General features: G+C 36.7%; 1 protein-coding gene across 11 annotated transcripts in view; it reads right to left on the reverse strand.

Annotated features, from left to right (window-relative positions):
* The window catches only part of LMBR1 (limb development membrane protein 1), a 163,417-nt gene that overhangs the window by 40,642 nt on the left and 95,479 nt on the right, over nucleotides 1-27,296 (reverse strand). For 9 of the 11 annotated variants that reach the window (XM_082472636.1, XM_082472635.1, XM_082472639.1 and 6 more), the window contains 6 exons: nucleotides 22,039-22,119; nucleotides 20,747-20,823; nucleotides 20,025-20,102; nucleotides 17,183-17,256; nucleotides 16,857-16,947; nucleotides 15,548-15,614 (listed from right to left, as the gene is read on the reverse strand). In XM_082472636.1, coding sequence (XP_082328762.1) covers nucleotides 15,548-15,614; nucleotides 16,857-16,947; nucleotides 17,183-17,256; nucleotides 20,025-20,102; nucleotides 20,747-20,823; nucleotides 22,039-22,119 — 468 coding nt within the window. Of the gene's footprint in view, nucleotides 1-9,546; nucleotides 14,674-15,547; nucleotides 15,615-16,856; nucleotides 16,948-17,182; nucleotides 17,257-20,024; nucleotides 20,103-20,746; nucleotides 20,824-22,038; nucleotides 22,120-27,296 lie in introns of those variants that run through there. The other 2 variants (XM_082472644.1, XM_082472642.1) reach the window with 2 other exon arrangements.

A 27,296-nucleotide genomic window follows, 5' to 3' on the forward strand; every position in this document is an offset into this window, starting at 1 on the left:
AGAATATAATAACTGAAATGAAAAATACACTAGAGGGAATCAACAGCAGGTGAGAGGATACAGAAGAACGGATCAGCAAACTGGAAGACTAGGTAGCAGAAATCAATCAGAAGAGCAAAAAGAAAAAAGGACTTAAAAAAAATGAAGGCAGTTTAAGGGACCTCTGAGACAACATCAAGCATGCTAACATTTGCATTATAGAGGTCCCAAAAAAAGAAGAGAGAGAGAGGGACAGGGAATCGATTTGAAGAAATCAGCCTGACAGCTTCCCTAACTAGGCAAAGGAAACAGACATCCAGGTCCAGAGATCCCAAACAAGATGAACACAAAGAGACTCACACCAAGTCACATTATTATTAAAATGTCAAAAGTTTAAGATAAAGAGGGAATCTTAAAAGCAGCAAGAGAAAAACAACTAGTTACATACAAGGGAACCCCTACAGTTCAGCTGATTTTTCAGCAGGAACTTTACAGGCCAGAAGAGATTGGTATGATATACTGAAAGGACTGAAAGGAAAAAACTTACAACCAAGAATACTCTACCCCAGGGGTCCCCACCCCCCCGGCCGTGGACCAGTACGGGCCCTCAGCCTGTTAGGAACTGGGCCACGCAGCAGCAGGAGGCGAGTGGCAGGTGAGCAAGCAAAGCTTCATCTGCCGCTCCCCAGCGCTCGCGTTACCACCTGAACCATCCCACCCCCCCTCCCCCATCCATGGAAAAACTGTCTTCCACAAAACCGGTCCCTGGTGCCGAAAAGGTTGGGGACCGCTGCTCTAACCAACAAGACTATCATTCAGAATTGAAGGAGAAATAATTCCCCAAACAAGCAAAAGCTAAAAAAGTTCATCACCACTAAACTGGCTTAACAAGGGACTTCATTAAAGGGAAAAGAAAAGGCCACAACTAGAAACAAGAAAATTATGAAAGAAAAAAATCTCACTGGTAAAGGCAAACATATAGTAAGGGTAGTGGCTCAACGACCTGTAAAGCTAGTATGAAGGCTAAAAGACAAAACTGGTAAAAATCATCTGTATCTAAAATAAATGGTTAAGTGATACACAAAATTAAAAGATGTAAAATATGACATCAAAAACATAAAGTGTGATGGGGAGGGAGGGTGGGATGTAGTGCTTTTACAATGCACTCAAACTTATGCAACCGTCAACTTATAATGGACTGCTATATACATAGCAGGTTGTTACACAGGAACACCATAGTACCCACAAACATAAAACCTATGAAAGATACACAAAAACTAAAGAGAAGGGAATACAAACATAACACTAAATAAAGTCATCAAATCACAAAGGAAGAGAACAAGAGAAGAAAAGAACAAAGAAGAATTATCAAAAAACGCAGAAAACAATTAACAAAATGGTAATAAATAAATACCTATCAATAATTATTTTAAATGTAAATGAATTAAATGCTCTAATCAAAAGACATACGGTGGCTGAATGAAAAAAGACAAGACCCAAATATATGCTGCTTACTAGAAACTTACTTCAGATCTAAAGGCACACACAGGCTGAAGGTAAAGAGATGGAAAAAGATATTCCATGCAAACGGAAATGAAAGGGAAGCTAGAGTAGCAAAACACAAATTCAAAAAGATACATGCACCCCAATGTTCACTGCAGCATTGTTTACAATAGCCAAGATATGGAAGCAACCTAAGTGTCCATCTATGGATGAATGGATAAAGAACATGTGATACATATATGTATATGTATGTGTATATATGTATATATATATACACATACATACAATGGAATATTAGTCAGCCAAAAAAACCTGAAATCTTGCCATTTGCAACACATGGATGGATCTAGAGGGTATCATGCTAAGTGAAATAAGCCAGACACAGAAACACAAATACCATATGATCTCACTTATATGTGGAATCTAAAAAACGAAACAAAATGAAAATAGGCTCACAGACACAGAGAACAAACGGTGGTTGCTAAGGGGAGGGGAGTGGGAGGGTGGGTGAACTAGGTAAAGGGGATTAAGACGCACAAATCTTCAGTTATAAAAGAAATAAGCTACAGGGACATAATATGCAGCATAGGGAATATGGCCAATAACACTGTAATAACTCTGTATGATGACAGATGGTCACTAGGCTTATCATGGGGATCAATTCATAATGTAGATAAATGTCAAATCACTATGTTGTACACCTGAAGCTAATATAATATTGTACGTCAACTATACCAAAATAATAAACAAATAAATAAATAAAAATTTAAGGAAAAATTTAGCCCTTGGAATTAGATTACCATGTCAAGGAAACAGGGAAGAGAACAAATATCAATATTTACTATCTACTGTGTAAAGATCTTTTCTTAAAAATATAATTTATTGAGATGAAATTCACATAGCATAAAATTAACTAAATAATTCAGTGCATTTACTGCATTCACAACATGTGCAACCACCATCTCTATCTAACTGCAAAACATTTCCATCAGTTGAAAGTGAAAGCCCCTACCCATTTGCAGTTTTTCCTCACTGCCCCTCCCCCCAGTCCCTGGCAACCACTGATCTACTTTCTGTCTCTATGAATCTTCCTCTTCTGGACACTTCATATAAGTGGAGCCATACACTATGTGACCTTTTGGGTCTGGCTTATTTCACTCAGCACAATGTTTTCAAGGTTCATCCACGCTGTAGCGTGTCTCAGTGCTTCATTCCTTTTTCTTTTTTTGTTTAATTTTGGTAGAACGAGCATAACATAAAATTTACCACCTTAATCATTTTTAAGTATGCAGTTCGGAAGTGTTAAGTACCTTCACACTGTTGTATAACTAACGTCCCGAACTCTTTTCATCTTGCAAAACTGAAACTCTGTTCTCACTAAAGAACAATTCTCCATTTTCCTGTCCCCCAGGCACTGGGACCCACCAATTGCACTTTCTGTTTCTATGAATTAGATGACTCTAGGTACCTCATATAAGTGGAATCATACAGCATCTGTCTTTTTGTGACTGACTTATTTCACTTAGGCATCATTCCTTTTTACAGCTGAATGATATTACATTGTATGTATGAACCACGATTTATTTATCCATTCATCTGTCAGTGGATGCTTGCGTTGTTTCTAACTTTGCCTATTATGTAAGGGTCTTTTAAAATAATACAACTAGCATACTTGGTCAAAAAAGCTTGGAACATGGAAATAAAGGTAACCAGGATGAAAGCAGGATGCCTGGAATATCCTGGTTCACCTATTCTGAGACAGTCCACATTCAACATGGTGGCATCCAATGACATCACAAATATTTATTAACTAGGGACTGTGAGGAATAAAAAGATGCATAAAATTTGGTCTTGCCCTTTAAGAAATGTAAAGTCCCTTGAGAAAGTCAATCCGCATAGGTACGTATACCACAAGGCTGAAACAAGAATCTGGTACACCTTCACATACGACAGAGGATGCAACCTGGCCTAAGAGGGTGGAAGGACTTGCACAGGCAGAGAAAGGTTGAGACCGTGGGAACAGTGTGAACCAATGTGGGCCTGGAGATGGAAAAGTGCATTTGCAAATATCACATCAATTTTAGTCATGACTATTTACATGCTACAAACTCATTTTGTCCTAAGGTGAAGCAATTTAACTCAGTAGTCCAGATGAACTAGCATATGTGAATTTTAATACAAATTAAAATTAAATGAATGGTAATTATAATCATAGCCCAAGAACAAACTTGAAGTGCTAATTTTAAAACAAGTGTAAGTTTAAGACCTCCAATGATGGTAACTGCCTACTCTCTTCCTGGAGAAAATCTCCTGAGATGGGGCCTCCAGAGTATCTCTCAATATCACATCCTCATTTGGAAAATTAAATACTTCCCTGGTTCTTTTGCTTTGGTTTCACTTCTTACTCTACCCTCCTCAAAGAAAAGAACACCTGTTTAGAATCCACTTCATGAACATTCCCTCACAATGAAATATTAAAATAAAATCATATACTCAGCTCTCTGCTTTGATGCTAAACAAGTCTGATTCTTTGCACTTTTTTTACAAGGGAAATGGGAAGGCAGGGGTGAATGTGAGAAATATTAACAAGATGAAAATGAGGAGCGCCATTAGGTATTGGTACAGGAAGGTGGAGGCATCTAATAAACTCCCCAGTTTCTGGTTTGGCATACTGAATAGAAAGTGCCCAAGGATGGAAGTACAAGGGAGGGAGAAAAGGAGAGAGGAGGGAACGAGGGAAAGATGGAGGGAAGGAAGGAGGGACACTCACACAGACACACACACACGTACACGCACGTATGGGTCGCACAGGGGAAATGACCAATGTGAGATGGCTGCGGGACAACACGTGGAGTACAGAGGCAGGGTTATCTGCTCCTAGCTCAGGGGTGGGTGGTGGGTTAGAGGTGCGCATCTGGGGACAAGTGTGCGGATGAAGCAGAGGAGCAGTAAAAGAGACAGCTAAAGAATAGCCAGAGAAGGAGAAGGAGAAAAAAGAGGAGTGGTGCCCATATATTAAGAAAGAAGACATCTGTGAAGCGGGGTTACAAACAGCAAGTGCTACTGAGCAATTAAGATAAAAACAAAATGCACACAACTGGGCAACCAGGAGGTCACTGGTGACCTGAGCAGGAAGAGATAATTAAGTATTCTGGGTTGAAATTCATTTTCAGCTGACTGAATTCTGATAGAAGAAATGAGTTCAAAACCTCTTCCTCTTTTAACTCCTACTGATGGCACACCAAAGTTAGAAGTCAAAGAAGAAACAAGAACACCCATCAGAAACAAAGTAATACCCAGGTGACAGTTATAAATTTCCTACAGAGTGCACTGTGTGTGTGCATGCACATGCACACGCACGAGTGTGTGTGTGTGTGTACACACAGAAAAAGATTTTAAAAGCTACATATCAAATTGATTCCTGGAAACTCTAAAGAAAGGATTGGTATTAAAAGTGGTGGTCGGTAGGACCTTCAAGATGGCAGAGGAGTAAGACATGGAGATCACCTTCCTCCCCAAACACATCAAAAATACATCTACATGTGGAACAACTCCTACAGGACACCTACTGAATGCTGGCAGAAGACCTCAGACATCCCAAAAGGGTCTTTGTGGTCCGGCTGGCTGTCAGGCCTGAGCCTCTGAGGTGGGAGAGCCGAGTTCAGGACACTGGACCACCAGAGACCTCCCAGCCCCACGTAATATGAATCAGCGACAGCTCCCCAAAGATCTCTGTCTCAACGCTAAGACCCAGCTCCACTCAACGACCAGCAAACTCCAGTGCTAGACACCACAGGCCAGACAACTAGCAAGACAGGAACACAACCCCACCCATTAGCAGAGAGGCTGCCTAAAATCATAAGAAGTTCACAGACACCCCAAAACACACCACCAGACGCGATCCTGCCCGCCAGAAAGACAAGATCCAGCCTCATCCACTGGAACACAGGCACCAGTCCCCTCCACTAGGAAGCCTACACAACCCACTGAACCAACCTTACCCACTGGGGGCAGACACCAAAAACAACAGGAACTATGAACCTGCAGCCTGCAAAAAGGAGACCCCAAACACAGTTAAGTTAAACAAAATGAGAAGACAGAGAAATACACAGCAGATGAAGGAGCAAAGTAAAAACCCACCAGACCAAACAAATGAAGAGGAAATAGGCAGTCTACCTGAAAAAGAATTCAGAGTAATGATAGTAAAGATGATCCAAAAACTTGGAAACAGAATGGAGAAAATACAAGAAATGCTGAACAAGGACTTAGAAGAACTAAAGAGCAAACGAACAATGATGAACAACACAATAAATGAAATTAAAAATTCTCTAGAAGGAATCAATAGCAGAATAACTGAGGCAGAAGAACGGACTAGTGACGTGGAAGATAAAACAGTGGAAATAACTACCGCAGAGCAGAATAAAGAAAAAAGAATGAAAAGAACTGAGGACAATCTCAGAGATCTCGGGGACAACAATAAACACACCAATATTCGAATTATAGGAGTCCCAGAAGAAGAGAAAAAGAAAGGTACTGAGAAAATATTTGAAGAGATTATACTTGAAAACTTCCTTAATATGGGAAAGGAAATAGTTAATCAAGTCCAGGAAGGGCAGAGAGTCCCATACAGGATAAATCCAAGCAGAAACACGCCAAGACACATACTAATCAAACTATCAAAAATTAAATACAAAGAAAATATATTAAAAGCAGCAAGGGAAAAACAATAACATACAAGGGAATCCCCATAAGGTTAACAGCTGATCTTTCAGCAGAAACTCTGCAAGCCAAAGGGACTGGCAAGACATATTCAAAGTGATGAAAGGGAAAAACCTACAACCAAGATTACTCTACCCAGCAAGGATCTCATTCAGATTCGACGGAGAAATTAAAACCTTTACAGACAAGCAAAAGCTAAGAGAATTCAGCACCACCAAACCAGCTTTACAACAAATGCTAAAGGAACTTCTCTAGGCAGGAAACACAAGAGAAGGAAAAGACCTACAATAACAAACCCAAAACAATTAAGAAAATGGTAATAGGAAAATACATATCAATAACTACGTTAAATGTAAATGGATTAAATGCTCCAACCAAAAGACATAGACTGGCTGAATGGATACAAAAACAAGACCCATATATATATGCTGTCTACAAGAGACCCACTTCAGACCTAGGGACACATACAGACTGAAAGTGAGGGGATGGAAAAAGATATTCCATGCAAATGGAAATCAAAAGAAAGCTGGAGTAGCAATTCTCATATCAGACAAAATACACTTTAAAATAAAGACTATTACAAAAGACAAAGAAGGACACTACATACTGATCAAGGGATCAATCCAAGAAGAAGATATAACAATTGTAAATATTTATGCACCCAACATAGCAGCACCTCAATACATAAGGCAAATGCTAATAGCCATAAAAGGGGAAATTGACAGTAACACAATCATAATAGGGGACTTCAACACCCCACTTTCACCAATGGACCGATCATCCAAAATGAAAATAAATAAGAAAATTCAAGCTTTAAATGAACCATTAAACAAGATGGACTTAACTGATATCTATAGGACAGTCCATCCACAAACAACAGCATACACTTTCTTCTCAAGTGTTCATGGAACATTCTCCAGGATAGAGCATATCTTGGGTCACAAATCAAGCCTTGGTAAATTTAAGAAAATTGAAATTGTATCAAGTATCTTTTCTTACCACAATGCTATGAGACTACATATCAATTACAGGGAAAAAAACTGTAAAAAGTACAAACACATGGAGGCTAAACAATACGTTACTAAATAACCAAGAGATCACTGAAGAAATCGAAGAAGAAATCAAAAAATACCTAGAAACAAATGACAATGAAAACATGATGACCCAAAACCTACGGGATGCAGTAAAAGCAGTTCTAAGAGGGAAGTTTATATCAATACAATCCTACCTCAAGAAACAAGAAATATCTCAAATAAACAACCTAACCTTACACCTAAAGCAATTAGAGAAAGAACAACAACAACAACAAAAAAACCCAAAGTTAGTAGAAGGAAAGAAATCATAAAGATCAGTTCAGAAATAAATGAAAAAGAAATGAAGGAAACGATAGCAAAGATCAATAAAACTAAAAGCTGGTTCTTTGAGAAGATAAACAAAACTGATAAACCATTAGCCAGACTCATCAAGAAAAAAAGGGAGAAGACTCAAATCAACAGAATTAGAAATGAAAAAGGAGAAGTAACCACTGACACGGCAGAAATACAAAGGATCATGAGAGACTACTACAAGCAACTATATGCCAATAAAATGGACAACCTGGAAGAAATGGACAAATTCTTAGAAAAGCACAACCTTCCAAGACTGAACCAGGAAGAAATAGAAAATATAAACAGATCAATCACAAGCACTGAAACTGAAACTGTGATTAAAAATCTTCCAACAGTGACTTCCCTGGTGGCACAGTGATTAAGAATCCACCTGCCAATGCAGGGGACATGGGTTCGAGCCCTGGTCTGGGAAGATCCCACATGCCGCGGAGCAACTAAGCCCGTGCACCACAACTACTGAACCTGTGCTCTAGAGCCAACGAGCCACAACTACTGAGCCTATGCGTTGCAACTACTGAAGCCTGCAAGCGTAGAGCCCATGCTCCGCGACAAGAGAAGCCACTGCAGTGAGAAGCCCGTGCACCGCAACAAAGAGTAGCTCCCACTCACCACAACCAGAGAAAGCCCGTGCGCAGCAGTGAAGACCCAAGACAGCCAAAAATTAAATAAATAAATAAATTTATTTTTTAAAAAAATCTTCCAACAAACAAAAGCCCAGGACCAGATGGCTTCACAGGCAAATTCTATCAAACATTTAGAGAAGAGCTAACACCTATCCTTTTCAAACTCTTCCAAAATATAGCAGAGGGGGGAACAACCCCAAACTCATTCTACGAGTCTACCTACCATCACCCTGATACCAAAAGCAGACAAAGATGTCACAAAAAAAGAAAACTACAGGCCAATATCACTGATGAACACAGATGCAAAAATCCTCAACAAAATACTAGCAAACAGAATCCAACAGCACATTAAAAGGATCATACACCATGATCAAGTGGGGTTTATCCCAGGAATGCAAGGATTCTTCCATATACACAAATCAATCAATGTGATACACCATATTAACAAATCCAAGGATAAAAACCATATGATCATCTCAACAGATGCAGAAAAAGCTTTTGACAAAATTCAACATCCATTTATAATAAAATCCCTCCAGGAAGTAGGCATAGAGGGAACTTACCTCAACATAATAAAGGCCATATATGACAAACCCACAGCCAACATCGTTCTCAATGGTGAAAAACTGAAACCATTTCCTGTAAGATCAGGAACAAGACAAGAATGCCCACTCTCACCACTATTATTCAACATAGTTATGAAAGTTTTAGCCACAGCAATCAGAGAAGAAAAAGAAATAAAAGGAATCCAAATCGGAAAAGAAGAAGTAAAACTGTCACTGTTTGCAGATGACATGATACTATACATCGAGAATCCTAAAAATGCTACCAGAAAAATACTAGTGCTAATCAATGAATTTGGTAAAGTAGCAGGATACAAAATTAATGCACAGAAATCTCTTGCATTCCTCTACACTAATGATGAAAAATCTGAAAGAGAAATTAAGGAAACACTCCCATTTACCACTGCAACAAAAACAATAAAATACCTAGGGATAAACCTACCTAGGGAGACAAAAGACCTGTATGCAGAAAACTATAAGACACTGATGAAAGAAATTAAAGACGATACAAACAGATGGAGAGATATACCATATTCTTCAATTGGAGGAATCAATATTGTGAAAATGACTCTACTACCCAAAGCAATCAACAGATTCAGTGCAATCCCTATCAAACTACCCATGGCATTTTTCACAGAACTAGAACCAAAAATTTCACAATTTGTATGGAAACACAAAAGACCCCGAATAGCCAAAGCAATCTTGAGAAAGAAAAATATAGCTGGAGGAATCAGGTTCCCTGACTTCAGACTATACTACAAAGCTAGTCATTAAGACAGTATGGTAGTGGCACAAAAGCAGAAATATAGAATAATGGAGCAGGATAGAAAGCCCAGAGAGAAACCCACGCACATATGGTCACCTTATCTTTGACAAAGGAGGCAAGAATATAAAATGGAGAACAGACAGCCTCTTCAATAAGTGGTGCTGGGAAAACTGGACAGCTACATGTAAAAGAATGAAATTAGAACACTCCCTGACACCATACACAAAAATAAACTCAAAATGGATTAAAGACCTATATGTGAGGCTAGACACTATAAAACTCTTAGAGGAAAACATAAGCAGAACACTCTATGACATAAATCACAGCAAGATCCTTTCTGACCCACCTCCTATAGGAAAGGAAATAAAAACAAAAATGAACAAATGGGCCCTAATGAAACTTAAAAGCTTTTGCACAGCAAAGGAAACCATAAACACAACGAAAAGACAACCCTCAGAATGGGAGGGAATATTTGCAAATGAAGTGACGACAAAGGATTAATCTCCAAATATACAAGCAGCTCATGCAGCTCAATATCACAAAAACAAAAAACCCAATCCAAAAATGGGCAGAAGACCTAAATAGACATTTCTCCAAAGAAGATATACAGATTGCCAACAAACACATGAAAGGATGCTCAACATCACTAATCATTAGAGAAATGCAAATCAAAACTACAATGAGGTATCATCTCACACCAGTCAGAATGGCCCTCATCAAAATATCTACAAACAATAAATGCTGGAGAGGGTGTGGAGAAAAGGGAACCAACCCTCTTGCACTGTTGGTGGGAATGTAAATTGATACAGCCACTATGGAGAACAGCATGCAGGTTCCTTAAAAAACTAAAAATAGAACTTCCATACGACCCAGCAATCCCAGTACCAGGCATATACCCTGAGAAAACCATAATTCAAAAACAGTCATGTACCACAGTGTTCACTGCAGCACTATTTACAATAGCCAGGTCATGGAAGCAACCTAAGTGTCCACTGACAGATGAATGGATAAAGAAGATGTGCCACATATATACAATGGAATATTACTCAGCCATAAAAAGAAACGAAACTGAATTATTTGTAGTGAGGTGGATGGACCTAGCGTCTGTCGTACATAGTGAAGTAAGTCAGAAAGAGAAAAACAAATACCGTAAACTAACAGATATATATGGAATCTAAAAAAAAAATGGTTCTGATGAACCTAGGGGCAGGACAGGAATAAAGATGCAGACGTAGAGAATGGACTTGAGGACATGGGGAGGGGGAAGGGTAAGCTGGGACAAAGTGAGAGAGTGGAATGGACATATATACACTACCAAATGTAGAATAGATAGCTAGTGGAAAGCAGCCACATAGCACAGGGAGATCAGCTCGGTGTTTTGTGACCACCTAGAGGGGTGGGATAGGGAGGGTGGGAGGGAGACGCAAGAGGGAGGGGATATGGGGATATATGTATACGTATATGTATAGCTGATTCACTTCGTTATATAGCAGAAACTAAGACAACATTATAAAGCAATTATACTCCAATAAAGATGTTAAAAAAGTAAATAAATAAAAATAAAAGTGGTGGTCAAGGGGGCTTCCCTGGTGGCGCAGTGGTTGAGAATCTGCCTGCTAATGCAGGGGATACGGGTTCGCGCTCTGGTCTGAGAAGATCCCACATGCCGCAGAGCAACTAGGCCCGTGAGCCACAACTACTGAGCCTGCACGTCTGGAGCCTGTGCTCCGCAATAAGAGAGGCCGCGATAGTGAGAGGCCCTCGCACCACGATGAAGAGTGGCCCCCGCTTGCCGCAACTAGAGAAAGCCCTCGCACAGAAACGAAGACCCAACACAGCCAAAAATAAATAACTAAATAAATATTTAAAATAGTGTGGGGGAAAAAAAAAAGTGGCGGTCAAAAGGAATTTGAGCCTGATCTGTTTTTAATATTCCTCATAAGAAGTTATTCATGTACATACTTAAAAATTAATTTAAAAATAAAATTTCCTATAAATAAGGAGATAATCTGTTCATCAGTCTCAGAGTTGGCCATGTATAGGTGTACTATTAAGTATTCTCAGCCAGGTTGGGGGTCTTGATTCTTAGTGTAAATTAGACCCTTACTGTAGTTTACGTTCTAGTTTTAATTGTAACATTTTAATTCTTAACATTTAAAAAATTACATCTTAAGGCTCCCTCCAACTAAATAATCCTAACTGGAATTAATTTCATATGAAAAATATTTTATAACAAATCAAAACTTCAGGAAGTTGAACGTATGTCAACAGATGGCTAAGTTATTTAGAATACGTGGCCAACACGATATTTCCTCAGGCAAGAAGGACTATGTGCTCTGAAACAAGAACAGCAACAGAAGGACACGACAAGTGGACACTGGGAACGGGGGTGTTGAGGGAGTGAGCATTAGTGACCCTCTGACTTCTTTCAGACATTTGACACAGAATACTTTTCCTTTATAATTAAAAATCCTAACTAGATATACAAATTTATTGGTCAGGTATAAGAACATTAGTAATCAATCAAAAGTTAATTTTACCACTCATTTATTAGACTCTGCAATATAACAGAATATAATTAAGTCATACACAATTTTTTTGCGGAGAAATTTTCAATACAGGGTTTAGAATTATTTTTACATCAAAGCCATAATTAGGAATATATATTAAGATTTATACTTCAGTTTCACATTTGTCATGTCTAAGCATCATTTATTTCTGATTCACACTGGAGAGGGAAAGCTCAGGGTAAAGATTACTAGTGTATTTACAAACCCAAATAAAGACCTCTCCCGCAAAGGACCAGTTTTTAAACATAGTCCCTTCATCAAGGAACAAAAGAGAATAATACACTTTAAATCCTGCAAGATGATGGACTATATGGGACCCAGATGAGAAATACATGGAAATACTAAAAATAGATCCAAGCTGATTTGAAAGGTTAAGTGTTTTTTGTTTTAAGTGTATTAAAAAAAAATCTGCTTTTGGGCCTTGAATAACTTAAAATTTACAGAAAGAATTTCAGGATGAAAATACAACTAACTATAAAAATAACTTCAAAATGGAAATTAGTAAAAGTATTACGAAGTCTATTGGTTGCATCTGAGAAAATTTTTCCTGTTAAAGGAGATTTCAAATAAAGAATAATGTAAAAACTGTCAATCTCTCAGTTGTTTCTTGATTAAGCATAACCAAGAACATGTCAGCAATCTCGCAAAATCTATTCTCACAAAATTCACTGCTGCCTTTAAAATATTTTGTTATAGCAAAGTCTGGGCCTCTATAAATAATTTATTAGGTTTGAGCCTGTTCTATTTTCACTTTGTGAACCATCTCCTCTAATCACCTTGAGAGTCTATTACACCAAAGAGTAAATTGATTGCTAAAAATAAGGACATCATATCCCTCAAAATGTTGGATTTTTCAAAACTGAACACTAAACAGGCAGCAAAACAACGTTTTGGAAAGCATATCCACTGACATGGCATCAGTTTTAAAAGGTTTTAAAGATTTCAAATAAAAAGTGTTACGCACAGATTCTTTGTGTTTCCAATGGACAACAAAACTATCATCGATATTAATTATATTTGGCTAAAAATACATAGCCAAAATGCTCCTCACAACCTAATTCTTTGTGGCAAGTGATATGCTTGTAAAATCTACTTAGTGGTAATTTTTTAATTAGTATAAAATCTTCCATATTTAAATATAAGAAGCTATGTCAGAGGAATTCTGTAATAAATCTGTCATATCACACCAGGCATTCAAGTCTAAAGCTATAGTTTATACCAATGATGCAGCAATAGCAGTTGGCAAATTAAATTTTTTTAAAAACATTTTCATTTTTGAAGCAAAAATATCACCAAATTAATCATTTTACACAGGATTCAATACACTTGCAATTTACAATTAAAGTTATAATCATCACTAAAAATTACTAAAGTAAGAGAAAAACTGCACTCACACAGATAAATTATAACTCTCCTTGCCCCTTCATTTCTCATTTAACTGAGAACGCCGGCTGAACTCACAGGAGCGAAGGAGAGCACCCTCAGGGTCAGGACTTCCTTGTGAGAAGCAATGAGAAAGAGTGAAAAATTTCACAGCTTGGGATTTGGTTGTTAAATACATCCTCTCTTCTAGTCTTACAAGCTTTTCAGCTAGTAAATCAAAATCCCGTTATACACTAAGATAATATTCATGACAATTCTCTATGTTTTATCTTCTTAAAATCAAAGACTCAATTCTAAAGGGTTAATAGAGGCATTACAAAGTAACTCTCTAGTTTGCATTTCCCATAATACTAAAATAAAGCTTTTCCTTTTAGTCTAGAAATTTGCTTTTTTAATACTGTGAAAAGCCTCTATGAATCTGTTTAACGTATTTATTTCTTTTCATCTATTCAGTGCCACTGGGCATAACATGTAGTGCAGTGCGTGTTGATATTTTGCAAAGCACCACATGACTCACTGTACCCTAATGCACTCCATTAATCCTGTTTGGACAGCTGGGTCCAGGCATTTGTTAGCTGCATTTTAATTGTTCCATCTTTCTTTTTCTTCTTTTTATTTATCTCTATGGCAAACTACTCAGGAATTTAATTTGTTGATCTTCAAAAAGCACATTTTGCCATTAATTTGTTTTCTTTGTATTAAAACTGTACTCAGCACGTAATTTTCTTCCATAAAATCCATATATTACTATTAACAATTAATCTTAAATAACAGAGCACAGTGAATTTCATAAATGATAAAATGGTAGGTTGGCTACAATATCACAGAAATTATTTGTTGGACTGCCATAATACAAACGATCACAGTTAGCTACAAATCAAGTTACTAAAGTGTATATTTATGGCATTTTCAAGATTAGCACACCATAAGCAGATGTCAAAACGATAACAAGTCCTATAATGCAAACACAAAAGAAATAAGACCTCTAAGTAAATGAGCTTTGTAGTAGTCTGTGGAACGGCGGTCCCATCTACATTTACATTTAGATTCCACTTGTATTAAAACATGAACTTCTCTGTAAGCATTATGAAGATGACCACAAAGCTTATACCCTTCCTGGCACAGCCTGCATCCCCGACAGCTGTGGGCCTTGAATAAATAATGGAGGCCACATAAGCGCTAAAACAAAAGCAATTCAAAGTTACTTGCAATCTTTGTCATAAGCATGTTGCTAAGGTTGAATAATGGGATTTTCCTAATCACTTGTGAACACTCAAGTCAAAATCTAAGTCTAGAAAACGGAACAGAACTGCCTAGTGGAAATTTTTGTCTGAAATAATATTTAGCCAAGAACTGAGAATACAGTCTGCAACAGTGCTTTATAAAAGATAAGAACACCAAACGAAGGAAGATTTATTCAACTATTTCAATGACACACTGGAAATATTTTACTTTTAAATGATGACCAAAATTCTCTGTGAATTGAAAAATTAAGAAAACTACATAAATCACAAGCCAGTAAAAAGCTGAAGAACTAAAGGATGACCTTTAAATCAGTGCGTGCTCTCCTAGATCTTACTGCTTTCAAGTCTATTCCCGGGACATAAAGCAGCTTAAAATAAGTGTTACACATTCTCAATTTTTTAAACCACATACTAAATTACACATTTTTTAAAACATTTCACGTAGAAAAAATTAGTTTAGTATTTTCTAGACATTAAATATTGTTTTTTTAAAAAAAATCACAGTTTCCTCACTAGAGGACTCCAAAACTTAATTAGTCAATGAAAAAAATAAAGTCTATTGTTTGGACAAGGACTATTTCTAAGTTCTTGAAAAAATAAGTGGTCTTTATTTGATAAAAGTGCTTATTTTGGTACAGCTCTGTATATAAATGAATTACAGAAGTAAAAGCATAAAATAATGTGGGAGGGAATAATATATTTCAAAGAGTGATCTCTTTGAAAAACAGTTTAGAAACTAGAAGTTTAGCAAGAAGTTTGATACTTGAAAAGCTACTGACTTTAAATGAAAAGTTCTCATTTAAACTTACCCAGTGTTCTTGACATAACAGGCAGTGCGGAGCTCAAGACCAAGATTGACACACAATTCCCAATGATCTGTTATGAGAAATCAGAAAGAATATTGGGCAGTTACACAGTATACGGATAAATAAAATCCATTCACATTCTGGCAAGTTACTGGACATTTCAGTTATCTACTGTACTTTGCTAACTTCTGAATGATACTATTCAATATAGAAAATAAAGAGAATAGAAACTTTTCTACAAACATTTAAAGTTCTATCTGTGAGTTCTAGAAGATATTTACAGTACCTGACACAAATATAAAGTTTTAGAACACTTAAATTACTTCACACCTCGGACAACGCATTTTACATTATTGACTGAGGTTGCTGATTTCAAAAAGGTTTGCCTAACAAGTAAAAAGTAATTAATATTTTTAATACTTCTGACTCTACTTTTAAAGCCAAGACTACTGCTCAAGATAGATAATATCTACTTCTAATATGTTTAACTATTGTAAGATTTAATACCAAAAAGCTAGAAATCCAAAACACCTAAATTCTAGTAATTTTCAATGTATCCTATACTTATTCTTTCATATTAAGTAAGAGATGCTGAAAATACTACTTAGTACTTATGATTACTTAAACTAGATGCTAAGTATCTCAAGAAGTCATAGCATTTTAGATAAAGATATATAAAAATAACTTCTCCCCTTTAGAATAAGCTGAAAATATGGAATATATAATAAAAAAGAAAAGAAGCCAGCAGCTCTTGTTATTCTTCATTGTCAGCTTGTGGGAATATTTTACAAATGCAGTCACTATATAAGATAACAGCCTTTGTTATTCCAAAGCCAATGACATATTGTAGAAAGTCAAATTAGCCTCAGACTACAAAATGTTTCTGAATAGAACTCTTCCGTCTTGCTTTAATTATTCAAATTTGAAATACTTTGTCTCTACTACTTGTAGCAACTAAGTTCTTCAGATTTCAAACAAGCTCCCTGAAGTACAGTCAGCACAATCAAAGTTACTCATTAGCAATACGTTTTCTTTGTAGGAAAAAGAGTCCTTTCAGGAGCCGTCTATAGCTAGTTAACAAGCTCTGCGGTTCTATGCATTTACAAGTGAATGGATGCCATCCAAATTAAACAGAGCACATCCTTTTCCCACTCATTCAGCATTTTGAAAATCTTCCAGTGTGTGTGTTTACGCAACCTACAAACAAATACCTAGAACCGCAAATGAACCATTCACCACGATTACTAAATAAAACAGTCTGTTTGTCTTGGAAGGCAAAAGGGAGGCACAGTCACCTAAGACTTTACCTTACCTTTGTCATCGTTGTGTCATCCTTCTTGGGAATAAAGTTTCCAAAAACTCGGAGGCTATAGAAACCGACAACAGAGGACACCATAAGATAGCTGTGAGAATCAAGGAAAAACTCTCCGAAGAATGTGTTTCCTTAAGTTCTCAATTGTCTCCAAAATGTCTTAAGGCCGAAAGGAAAAACAAAACAAAACAAAATGCCACTTGGAGTGCTTGAGGAAGACTGACTTGTTTTTTCTTCCAGGAAAGTGTCTTAGTAAATTACCACTGTCCCAGAAAGCTAGACAGAAAACTTGTTAACAGACAGAACTTCAGTTAAAGAAAGGATACAAAATCAAAATGATTTCAAGTGCAGCTCCCACAAAACCAAAAGCAGAAAGAGAAGCATTTCCTATTCCAGGCCCCTGGGGGGAAAAAAAACACTTTTCAGAATTCAATGACACTATTATATTTGGTTTCCCTAAAATTGTTGTTTCATAAATATAGGACAGTTGAAATTAGGAATGTTTAATACCCTGGAGTAACATCTAGACGTTCAAACGAAAATAAAACGTGACGAGACTGAATTCATCAACTAATTCAACCACATGTTATCACTTTTAACAAGCTCAAAACATTTCTGATTTATCTCAAATATAATTTAAGTTACTTATCAAAATGATATGATTATTGTTAAATCCTAAATATTCTTGGAAGAAATTTTTAAAAAATATAATAGTATAATAAGAATAGAACACATAATTGTCTGAACACTAAGGCAACATATAAAAACTATACAATTAAAATATGTCAAAAGGAAGCTAAGCAAAGAAAGAAAGTGAATGCACATATCCTGTTACTACTCTTGAAAGTTTCCTTTCCCTAAATCTTCCTTGGGAATTCAGGGATTTAATTAACACAGATTTTCCAAATGCAATGCTATAAATTTTTCCCTAAACATCATACCTATTCTCAAAACCTATCTTTATCTAGAACTTAACAAGTAGAAAAAGTAATATTTATTAATGAGGCCAGACAGGCAAAAAATCATTTCTTACTGAAGTAGGAACAATGTTTTCAAAGCATACTAATTACAGAAACTCTCTGAATACAAACTACTACTTTGCTATCAGCTTCAATTACATCTAACAGATATACCAGGATAATTAAGAATATAAAGTCAGCTTAATAAAAAAATAAACCAATAAATAATATCATATTATTTATACAATCTAATATAGGCATGAAGAAGTTAGAATACCCATGGAAATTTCATATATAAATAAGGTAATGGACAAAGAATTTACCAACTTTTGTCAATCTTTTGAAGAAAAAATGAATAATGCTAACAGAAAGCTTATTAACTGGGATGGAAAACACTTTGGAAATATTCTCTGTCTCAAGAGAAGGCCTACAGGCAAGATTAAGATGATCTGATTTATTTACACAATCATAAAAAGAGCATACCACATATAAGTCCTTCTGTACTATGCACGAAAGGAATGGTACAAAAATGTACCACAGGGCTTGGGCCTCACCTAGTATGTGGTATAAGAAAATGGGTTAAAAAATGGATAGAAGTCAACACAGTAGTTGACTTCTGCTTGATCAATGGATTTGGGTCTAAACAAAAGACAAAAGACAAGGCTGTGGATGGAGGAGGACTGCTCACTGCTGTTTTTCGTTAGTGGAATGACAGACCTGAAGCAAGCTGGCAGGCTCGCAGTGGTGGAGAGGCCATGGCAGTGAGAGATGGCACAAGGTCCCGAAGAGGCTGGGGGCAGGGAGCTAAACTGAGAATACTGCTGAAAGAATTAGCTTCTGAAAGAAGCTTCATCTTTGACTGAAGGAAAGGAATTAAGATAAACATTGGCTTTTTTCTATGAGAGAAAAGGTGTATCGTGTGGTTCAGAGAGAGAAGTGGCATGTAGGGAAGCAAAATCTGCACCCCAAAAGCTGTCTCTCTGGCATAAGGATCATTTTAGGCTGATTGTTTTTAAGAAACAGAAGACTCGTTAAGTCTTTCTTTTTAGCGCCACCCCCACCTCACCCCTTAACTGCCTAAAAGAATTCAGATGAAGGACCTGGTCCAGGCAGAGCACTATCACCAGAGACAGCTACAAAGAGTATGGGCTGAGTGTGGTAGACGGAACCTGGCAAGACCTGGAGACCAAAGGCCTCTCTGTGTCCCCTCTGTTTACCAAACATCTGCTTTTCCATCTCCATGTGAATTGCCTTCCTCCCGCTTGAAGTTCCAAGCTCCTACCCCCTTCTCCTTCTCTTAGATGGAATATAAGCATCAACTGCCCAACCTGTCCTGGGGTGTCATTATTCTTACCGGGCTCCCACATACATGTAATTAAATTGTTTTCTCCTGTTAATCTGTCTCATGTAAATTTAATTCTTAGACCAGCCAGAAGATCCTAGAGAAAGGGTTAAGGAAAATGTTTTCCCTCCCCCAAAGCATGAAAAGTTTGGAAGAGTTTTGAAGTCATCTCTATGGGAGATGGCAAAGGTGCTAACTTCGAAAAGTGTAATAAAATGTCAAAACTTAAATGCTACTTTAAGTATCCAAAAGTTTATAGAGACACCTAGAAAAAGTATGTCATATATGAATACTTAGTGGAAACTACCTTCCATAAGGAGAATATATTTAAATAGACTAATTGATGCAACTTAATAAAATCATGAATTTTTAAACGAGAAAAAATTAAGTTAATTCATGAAAAGATGTATATCTGACTCTCCTCCAGCAACTGAACATTTTGACTCAAGTTCATAAAATGACTCCTTTGAGGCATGAGTCCTTACAACCACATATTTGGATCCTTTGCGAACGCAATGAATCCATCTAATAAACTCTTTATATTTCACTATTTCACAGAACATACATTTTCTTAAAGGATCACAAATATGAATTTCAAGTAAAACAAAGATAAACTCTGATACAAAGTGTAAAAGGAAACTCTGATACTTGATTAAAAAGCCAGACAATCCAAAATAAGAAATCAGAAACAAAAAATATAGTTCAGAAACACTGTTTATGAAAGCTCACTGCATAAAGAAATTCATACAGCTTGAAGTATATATATGCAGAAAGGTGGAATGTTTTCATTTATTTATTTGAAACACTCAGTTTATACACACAGAATACTTTTGCAAAAGAAAGACATTTTAAAGCATTTTACTTTACCCTTGTTCCCTTTGGCATTGCTGTTTCATCAACCAACAGGCAAAGAATATTACAAGCCACCAAGAGGACCGAAATGGACTACAACACAAAAAGTAAGCCATCAGTTTTGAATTTCAAAGATATTTTGTCAATACACACACATTAAAATCTAAGTAACCAACCAAATGTATGCTTCAGAATAGAGGAAAAGCAGTCAAGACCAAAACTCTACATATAAACCTGAAGTAATGAGACTATAAAAACTCCAGAATAAATTTGTAAAAATTCTGCAAAGTATTATAATCTCAAAGCTTAAGAAAAAAGCTATTAATATAGATCCATTTATTAACTGATTTTACCAGTTGGAACCCACAACTCCACATATTTTAAAAATGGTTAAAATGTTATCAGAACTAATTTAATAATATAATTTTCAGACCTTATCACAGAGTTTGATCAGGGTATCTGCAACACTTTGTCTCTTCTTAATTTTCAATTGAAACAAAAGAATGAATTTCCTGCTTCTATGAGGAAATAGATAATCTTGAGGACTTTTCAAAATTACCATTAATTTCATTTTTTGCTCTATTGAGTTTTTACAAATAAAAGCATAGATGGATTTTAATCCTGTTGATAGAAAACCAGTTTACCTGAAACCATTTAGCTGAGGGAGTTGCCATACACAAATGCTAAAGTAAATAAAAAATAATCTGCCTTATTTAACTAGGCAAATAAATTCTTACTGTCTCAATAAGAAGGAGAACCATAACAGCAGGATACACCAAGTTTCTTTCCCATGCTGAAGCCTTTTTGCGCCTCTCTATTAGAAGGAAAAACAAAATATAATAAAAGTTTCAGTAATTTCCAAAACTTCTCCCCAGATTCACATTTTCATTCCCTACTAATACAACCAGTATGTATTATTCTTACATAAATTATCTTTTCCTAAAAACATAAATTATTTTTAATTTTCCTCCACAAACTATAAAAATCAGAATTTTAAAATCAGTTTGCTACATTAAACATCTCAATCCTGTGATGCTCAAATTTTAGCACTGTAAAGACGTTTCAATTATTGATGAAACATATTGTGGATATACAGCTTACTCTGAAAATATAGTAATATTTGTATTTCTTTTTAAATTTACATATTATTATAATGATAGATTTACACACTGATAGAGATCTGGAAATATCAGGTAACATGAGTAAGAATCCCCCTCTAATCCCACATCCCAAAGGTAAACACTTCCAGTTTTCTAAAGGCTGGAAGCAAACCTCTATTTCTAGTGACAAAGGTCTACCTTGTAACACACCAATCCTTATGCCATGGACAACTGGAAAAGATGGATCAAACTTAATTTTTTAAAAAGAAATGTGTATGAAGATGTTAGAGAGCTACCATAATAATGGAAATTGAAGTCATTCTAGCTTTTTCTGCAGATTCCAAAGGGATTTTTAAATAACTGATTATGATTTCTGCAAATAAAGCAGTTTACTTATTTTCCAAAAAAAAAAAGGAGGGAAAATAAAGAAAAAAATTTAAGAGTAAAAAGGTCTAGCATATGTATAACTGGAGTCTGAGGAAATAAAAGAGAATGAGCAGATGCAGTATTTGATGAGATAATGGCCAACAATTTCCCAAGTGGATGAAAGACATTAAGCCACACACTCATGAAGTGCCACAGATCTCAAGAAGGATAAATACAAAGAAAAAAGACATTAAAAGATAATAATAACAGAAGATTACTTATCAGAAATAATACAAGTGAAAAGATAGTGGAGTGATATTTTGGAACATCATCATCTTTGAAAAGTCATTTTGTACACAGACAAAACAACAACAACAAAAAGTGAATAAATACATGCTCATCCCCTCCCCAAACTAAAAGACATTCTTTATTAACAGCTTTGGACAGACTGAAAGCTTGTAACATAGAGATTTCACAATTTTAAAAAATATTCCAGACTACAGTAAAGTCTTTAATAAGAAACCAAGACCAATACATAAGTCAAGGAAAAAAATGTACAATACCTAATTTTGTCTTAAGAGTCTTTACATTGTCAAGTTCTTGTTCCAACTCCGTTATATTGTGTTCCACTGATGAAGACAGTCCTATCAAAAGCAAAAACATTTTAGAAACATAACAACAGAACCCCAGAACAGGCAGCCCTCACATTTAATGAAAATATAAAAAACACACTGCAAATCCTGATCACTAATAATGAAAACAAGGGCTGCTGTGACTCACAGAAAAGTACATCCATTTCTTTACTCCTTAAAACTTCCAAGTTCTTGCTGATTAAACACTACATGTTTCCTAGAAAATTTCTTACTCTGGTAAAATTCTTACTTGATCTATTATTAATTTTTCATTGATTACAAAAGCATCATGTGCTTATTATAAAAAGTGAAAGAAAATCAAGATCTCCTCTCTTCATCCCACCTCCCTAACGTGACAACTGTCAACAGCTTGGGTGAGGTTTTCTTCACCTTCATGTACATACTCATAACATACATACACATCATACTCACGGTTTTTACTATGTATTTTATAAGAATGGGTCAAATCAGACATTATTTCACCACTTGCTTTCCTAGTTAATGATATGTCCACATTGACAGACAGCCCCAACTTCTTAACAGCTGAATAATAATTCCAGAATATGGATGTCCTTCAATTTTATTCAGAATTATTCCATTTATGAATATTCAGGTTTTCCTCAATTTTTTGCCACTACAAACATTTTTCTATGAACATCCAGTACTTTTTGGTTCTATTATTTTTGTAGGACAGAGTCTCAAAACTCAGACTGCTGAGTCAAAGGATATGAGCATTTACAGTTTTAAGAGACATTTAGAAGTTACTTCCCCCCAAATATTGTGATAAATTGTAACCAGTTATTATGCTAATTTACATTTCTATGAACACTTCATTATGAAATACGCTCGATGTCAGATGGCTTTGCCCAACCGCAGGCTAACCTAAGCGCTCTGAGCACCCACTTGAGGTGAGCCAGGCTAAGCTGTGTTTGGCAGGTTGGACAGTTTCAACTTATGATGGGCTTACCAGGACGTAACCCATCGTAAGTCAAGGAAGATCTGTGTTTTCCAATCTCCTCCCCAGCAGCGGATGTTGTAACTCTTGAATTTTTGCCAATATGATGGGTAAAAAATATTTTCCCATTGTTACTTTAACATGTACACCATGTTCATATTTTCTGCTTGTTTCTTCAGTGGTTTGTATATGTCCATACTCTTTCTGTTTTAACTGCTAAATTCTGAAATGGACAAATTAAAATCCCCCACTACAACTGTACTTTGACTGAATCGTTTTTTCTCAGTTTTTAAGAATTTTTTCATTATGCGTTTGTATTTGCTAAGATTTGGGGGCTCCTATAAGACTGTAACATGTTCCTTACGAATCACACCTTTTATCACTGCATCATCATGACCCTCAGTGTCTTTAATGCTTTTCTTTACATTCATCCCCCCCCTTTCATATATCATCATATTGGTAATTTTGGTTAGAGCAATATCCAATGCCTACATTATTACAATACAAATTCTATCTGCCACTTACCCATGTAATAAACTACGATTAGCTTTCCTTTCTTCCATAACATTCTTCTTCCCACCCCCAGAATTAATCTTTTTTTTTACATTTGCTTAGTTTTTTATGCATTTACTACTAGTTCGAAGCTAAACCTTCCTCCCAAATGTCTTTATTTCCTCCAGCAGCTTACGAAGAAAAGGTGAATGGGAGGTAATTTTTTTGAAACTATACAAGTCTGAATATGAAAGTTTGGTTAAATATAAATTATTTTTTTATATTTAAAAACTATAAATGAGGAATGAAAAGGTATGTGGTTTACAGGGACTTAAACCCTCATCTTCCATAGCTGTCAGGTAATAGTTAACTTAATGCTGGAAAATCAAGAAATAGCAGGGGAACCTTTTTATTTAGTGTTTACGAGCTTATTATTCTTTATTAGTTAGTTCAAAATTAATTACCCTTCAGAAGCGTGAAGTCACTGCTCCACCGCCCCCCAGCTTCCAGTGTCAGCTCTGAGAAGTCTGAAGCTCTTCTTCCTCCTGGACCTGAGTGTGAACTGCTTCTCATTCTCCCTGAGAGAACGTGTCGGCCTTTGTCCCAGTGTCGGTGAGTCACTCTCATGTTCCATGTTGGGCACTGAGTGAGCACTTTCAATCTCCAAGTTCTTGTCCTTTAGAGCTGAGAAATTTTCTTGACTTTGTCATTTCCTCCATCCTGTTTTCTCTCCTCTCCCCACTTGGAATTCTGTTAGTTGGATGTTAGATCTCCTGAACTGGTCCTCTACTATTCTTAACTCTTCCCTGTGGTTGTCATTTTTGACCTATTTTCTTTAACTTCCAATCTTTTAGATACATTATCATTTCTAAATTTCAAGAGGCCCTTTCTGTTCACTAGCTATTCCATTTTTAATGGAATCCTGGCTCTTCTCATGGATGCAATCTCAGTCTCTCGCAGGATACTGATGATAGATTTTACTTTTTGCTTATCCTGTGCATATTCCGTCTCCCCCTGGGGTTCTTTATTGTTTGTTTGTTTTGGCCCCTACTTTCCCATGAGAGGTCTTTCTCTTAAGTATGGTAAGGCTTAGTCGTCTGTTCATATTTAAGAAGGAAGCACTAAAAATGATAATTTGAAACTCTAAGATTGCATGGGTGGCACCTGACAAGACTTCCTGTTGGGTAATCAAGCTGCGTTTTTCATGGACACCCAACTGCTAGCAGGGTGTGAGGCTTTCCTCCTGGGTAGACAGATTCCCCAGATAAGACTCTCTGACCTCCTTCTTGGGGTATTAAAGCTTGGTTGTCCAGGTGAAGGGAGATGGGAGCTCACACATTTAGTCTGTAAGCACTCATCCCATCCTCCACTCCCCCCATCTGTGCCCAGGCCACAGTCTCACCTTCTCTGGAGAATAACCCTCCCTCTACTGCTGAGGTGGGGAAGAGGCAGTGGTCTGGTACCCTGGATGGAGGGGAAAGATGTGGGGATCAAATCGCTTCATAAGCAGGCTTTTCACCAATCCTCCTTATCTTAACCTGTCCCACTTTATCCCCACTTTCACAGGTGTCTGGTAGTACCACTTTTGGGGACTTTAAGGGATTCTGGAATATAAATCAAGCACAGATGGCTTAGGATTCAGCTTTCTTGGGTCTGCTAAATTAGTTACTTCCAAAATTCTCTCAGGTCTGTTAAATTTCAAAAATTTTTTATGGCTTTCTCCTCTCAAGTTTTCCTTCTTTTAGGTTTATACTTCTCTGACCCTCAGTGTTCTCATCTGTGAAATGGGGGGTATTATTAGGATGCTTTCTGCTGAGTCAGAAAACTCAACTCAAAGTACCTTAAAAAATAAGAAAATAATTTCATGTAATTGGAAGATTACACACAGAGTGGGCTTCAAAGTGGGTTTTCCAGCAGCTCAACAGTGACATCCAGGGACTGAATTCTGCCATCCCCAAGTTGGTCTATTATGAAGACTGGTGCTTTCTTCTTTCATGTAATTTTATAATTTCTGTTTATTTTATTTTGTTCATTATTTCTTCTTTCCCTAGCAAGTGGAATTTCTGTTTATCCTTTTACTCATGTTAATTTGACACTTCAGTGGTTACTTTCTCATTCTTAACACATATACTTAGACTTATGTTTTTTTCAACCTAACCCCACAGGGAAACCTTACTAGGTAACTTATCCCACACTAAGGTGAAGCTTTCACAACACTTTTTTAAAACCATTCTCTCACTGCTTTCCACTCACCCCTCCTCCTAAGTTCTGGACTGTGCTGAGATTGTTTTAAAAATATTTAGTTTGAGATTATTACTAAATTTTTCCAATGGTACGGAAGCCACCATATCCTTAATGACTAGAAGAGTACCTAGTTACTAAATATACAGCTATAAAATGAATAAATAAATGAATGTCTTTTGGGGCCCTAATAAGATATATGACATCTTTGGAAATATATGAGTTTTTAATTGCAATCTTCCCTGCCCCCCTAAGACTACAGATTATTTAATAATCCTTAACAGGTTATAAAAGGGAAGTTTGATGTTGGTCTCTCTCTCCTATGTAAGTAATTTTTCTATGTGAAAGCTTGTAAATCTTTTTTATTATTATCATCATTATTCTTGGAATTCGTGAATCGTATAACTCTGGATCTGTTTATTTCCTGCTTAATAATCTTGCCTAGGACTCTGTGACTTTTTTAATGTACACTCAAGTCTTTCCTCAGCTCACTGACCAGTTCTTCTATTATTTATTTACTTTTTCCTACTTGTTCTTTTTTCTTCTCCTAGAAGTCTATTACTTAGACTAGGTATATTAGCTCTGTAGTCCATGTCTATTATTTCATTAGTGATCTCCTTCTCTTTGTTCTTTTGTTCTGTGACACGAAATAGTTATTCCACTTGATTCTACCAGATGATTAATTCAATTTGCAGAAGGACTGTATTATTTTTCTATTGCTACTGTAACAAATTACCACAAACTTAGTGGCTTAAAGCAATACAAATGTATTATCTTACAGTTCTGGAGGTCAGAAGTCTAAAATCAAGGTGTCAGCAGGACTGTGTTCCTTCTGGGGACTCTAGGGGAGAATCTGTTTGTCTTTTCCAGCTTCTGGAGGCTGCCAGCACTCCTCGGCTTAAAGTCCCTTTTTCAGATCACTCCACCCTCTGCTTCCACTGCCACATTTCCTTCTCTGACCCTCCTGCCTCATCTTTCACTTATAACAATGCTGTGGGACTTCCCTGGTGGCGCAGTGGTTAAGAATCCGCCTGCCAATGAAGGGGACACGGGTTCAAGCCCTGATGCAGGAAGATCCCGCGGAGCAACTAAGCCCATGTGCCACAACTATTGAGCCTGCGCTCTAGAGCCCGCAAGCCACAACTACTGAGCCCGCGAGCCACAACTACTGAGCCTGCGCGCCACAACTACTGAAGCCCACGCGTCTGGAGCCCGTGCTCCGCAACGAGAAGCCACCACAATGAGAAGCCCGTGCACCACAACAAAGAGTAGCCCCCGCTCGCCGCAACTAGAGAAAGCCCACACATGGCAATGAAGACCCAACACAGCCATACATACATACATACATACATACATAAATTTATTTATTTTAAAAAAACAATGTTGTGATGACACCGGGCCTATCAGATCACCTAGGATAATCTCGAGACCCCCCTCACTTAATCACACTGCAAAGTCCTTTTTGCCATGTAAGGGGTCATGTTTACAGGCTCTTGGGGTT

Source organism: Balaenoptera physalus, assembly GCF_965194825.1.
Source record: "Balaenoptera physalus genome assembly, chromosome: 8".
Classification (NCBI taxonomy): Eukaryota; Metazoa; Chordata; class Mammalia; order Artiodactyla; family Balaenopteridae; genus Balaenoptera; species Balaenoptera physalus.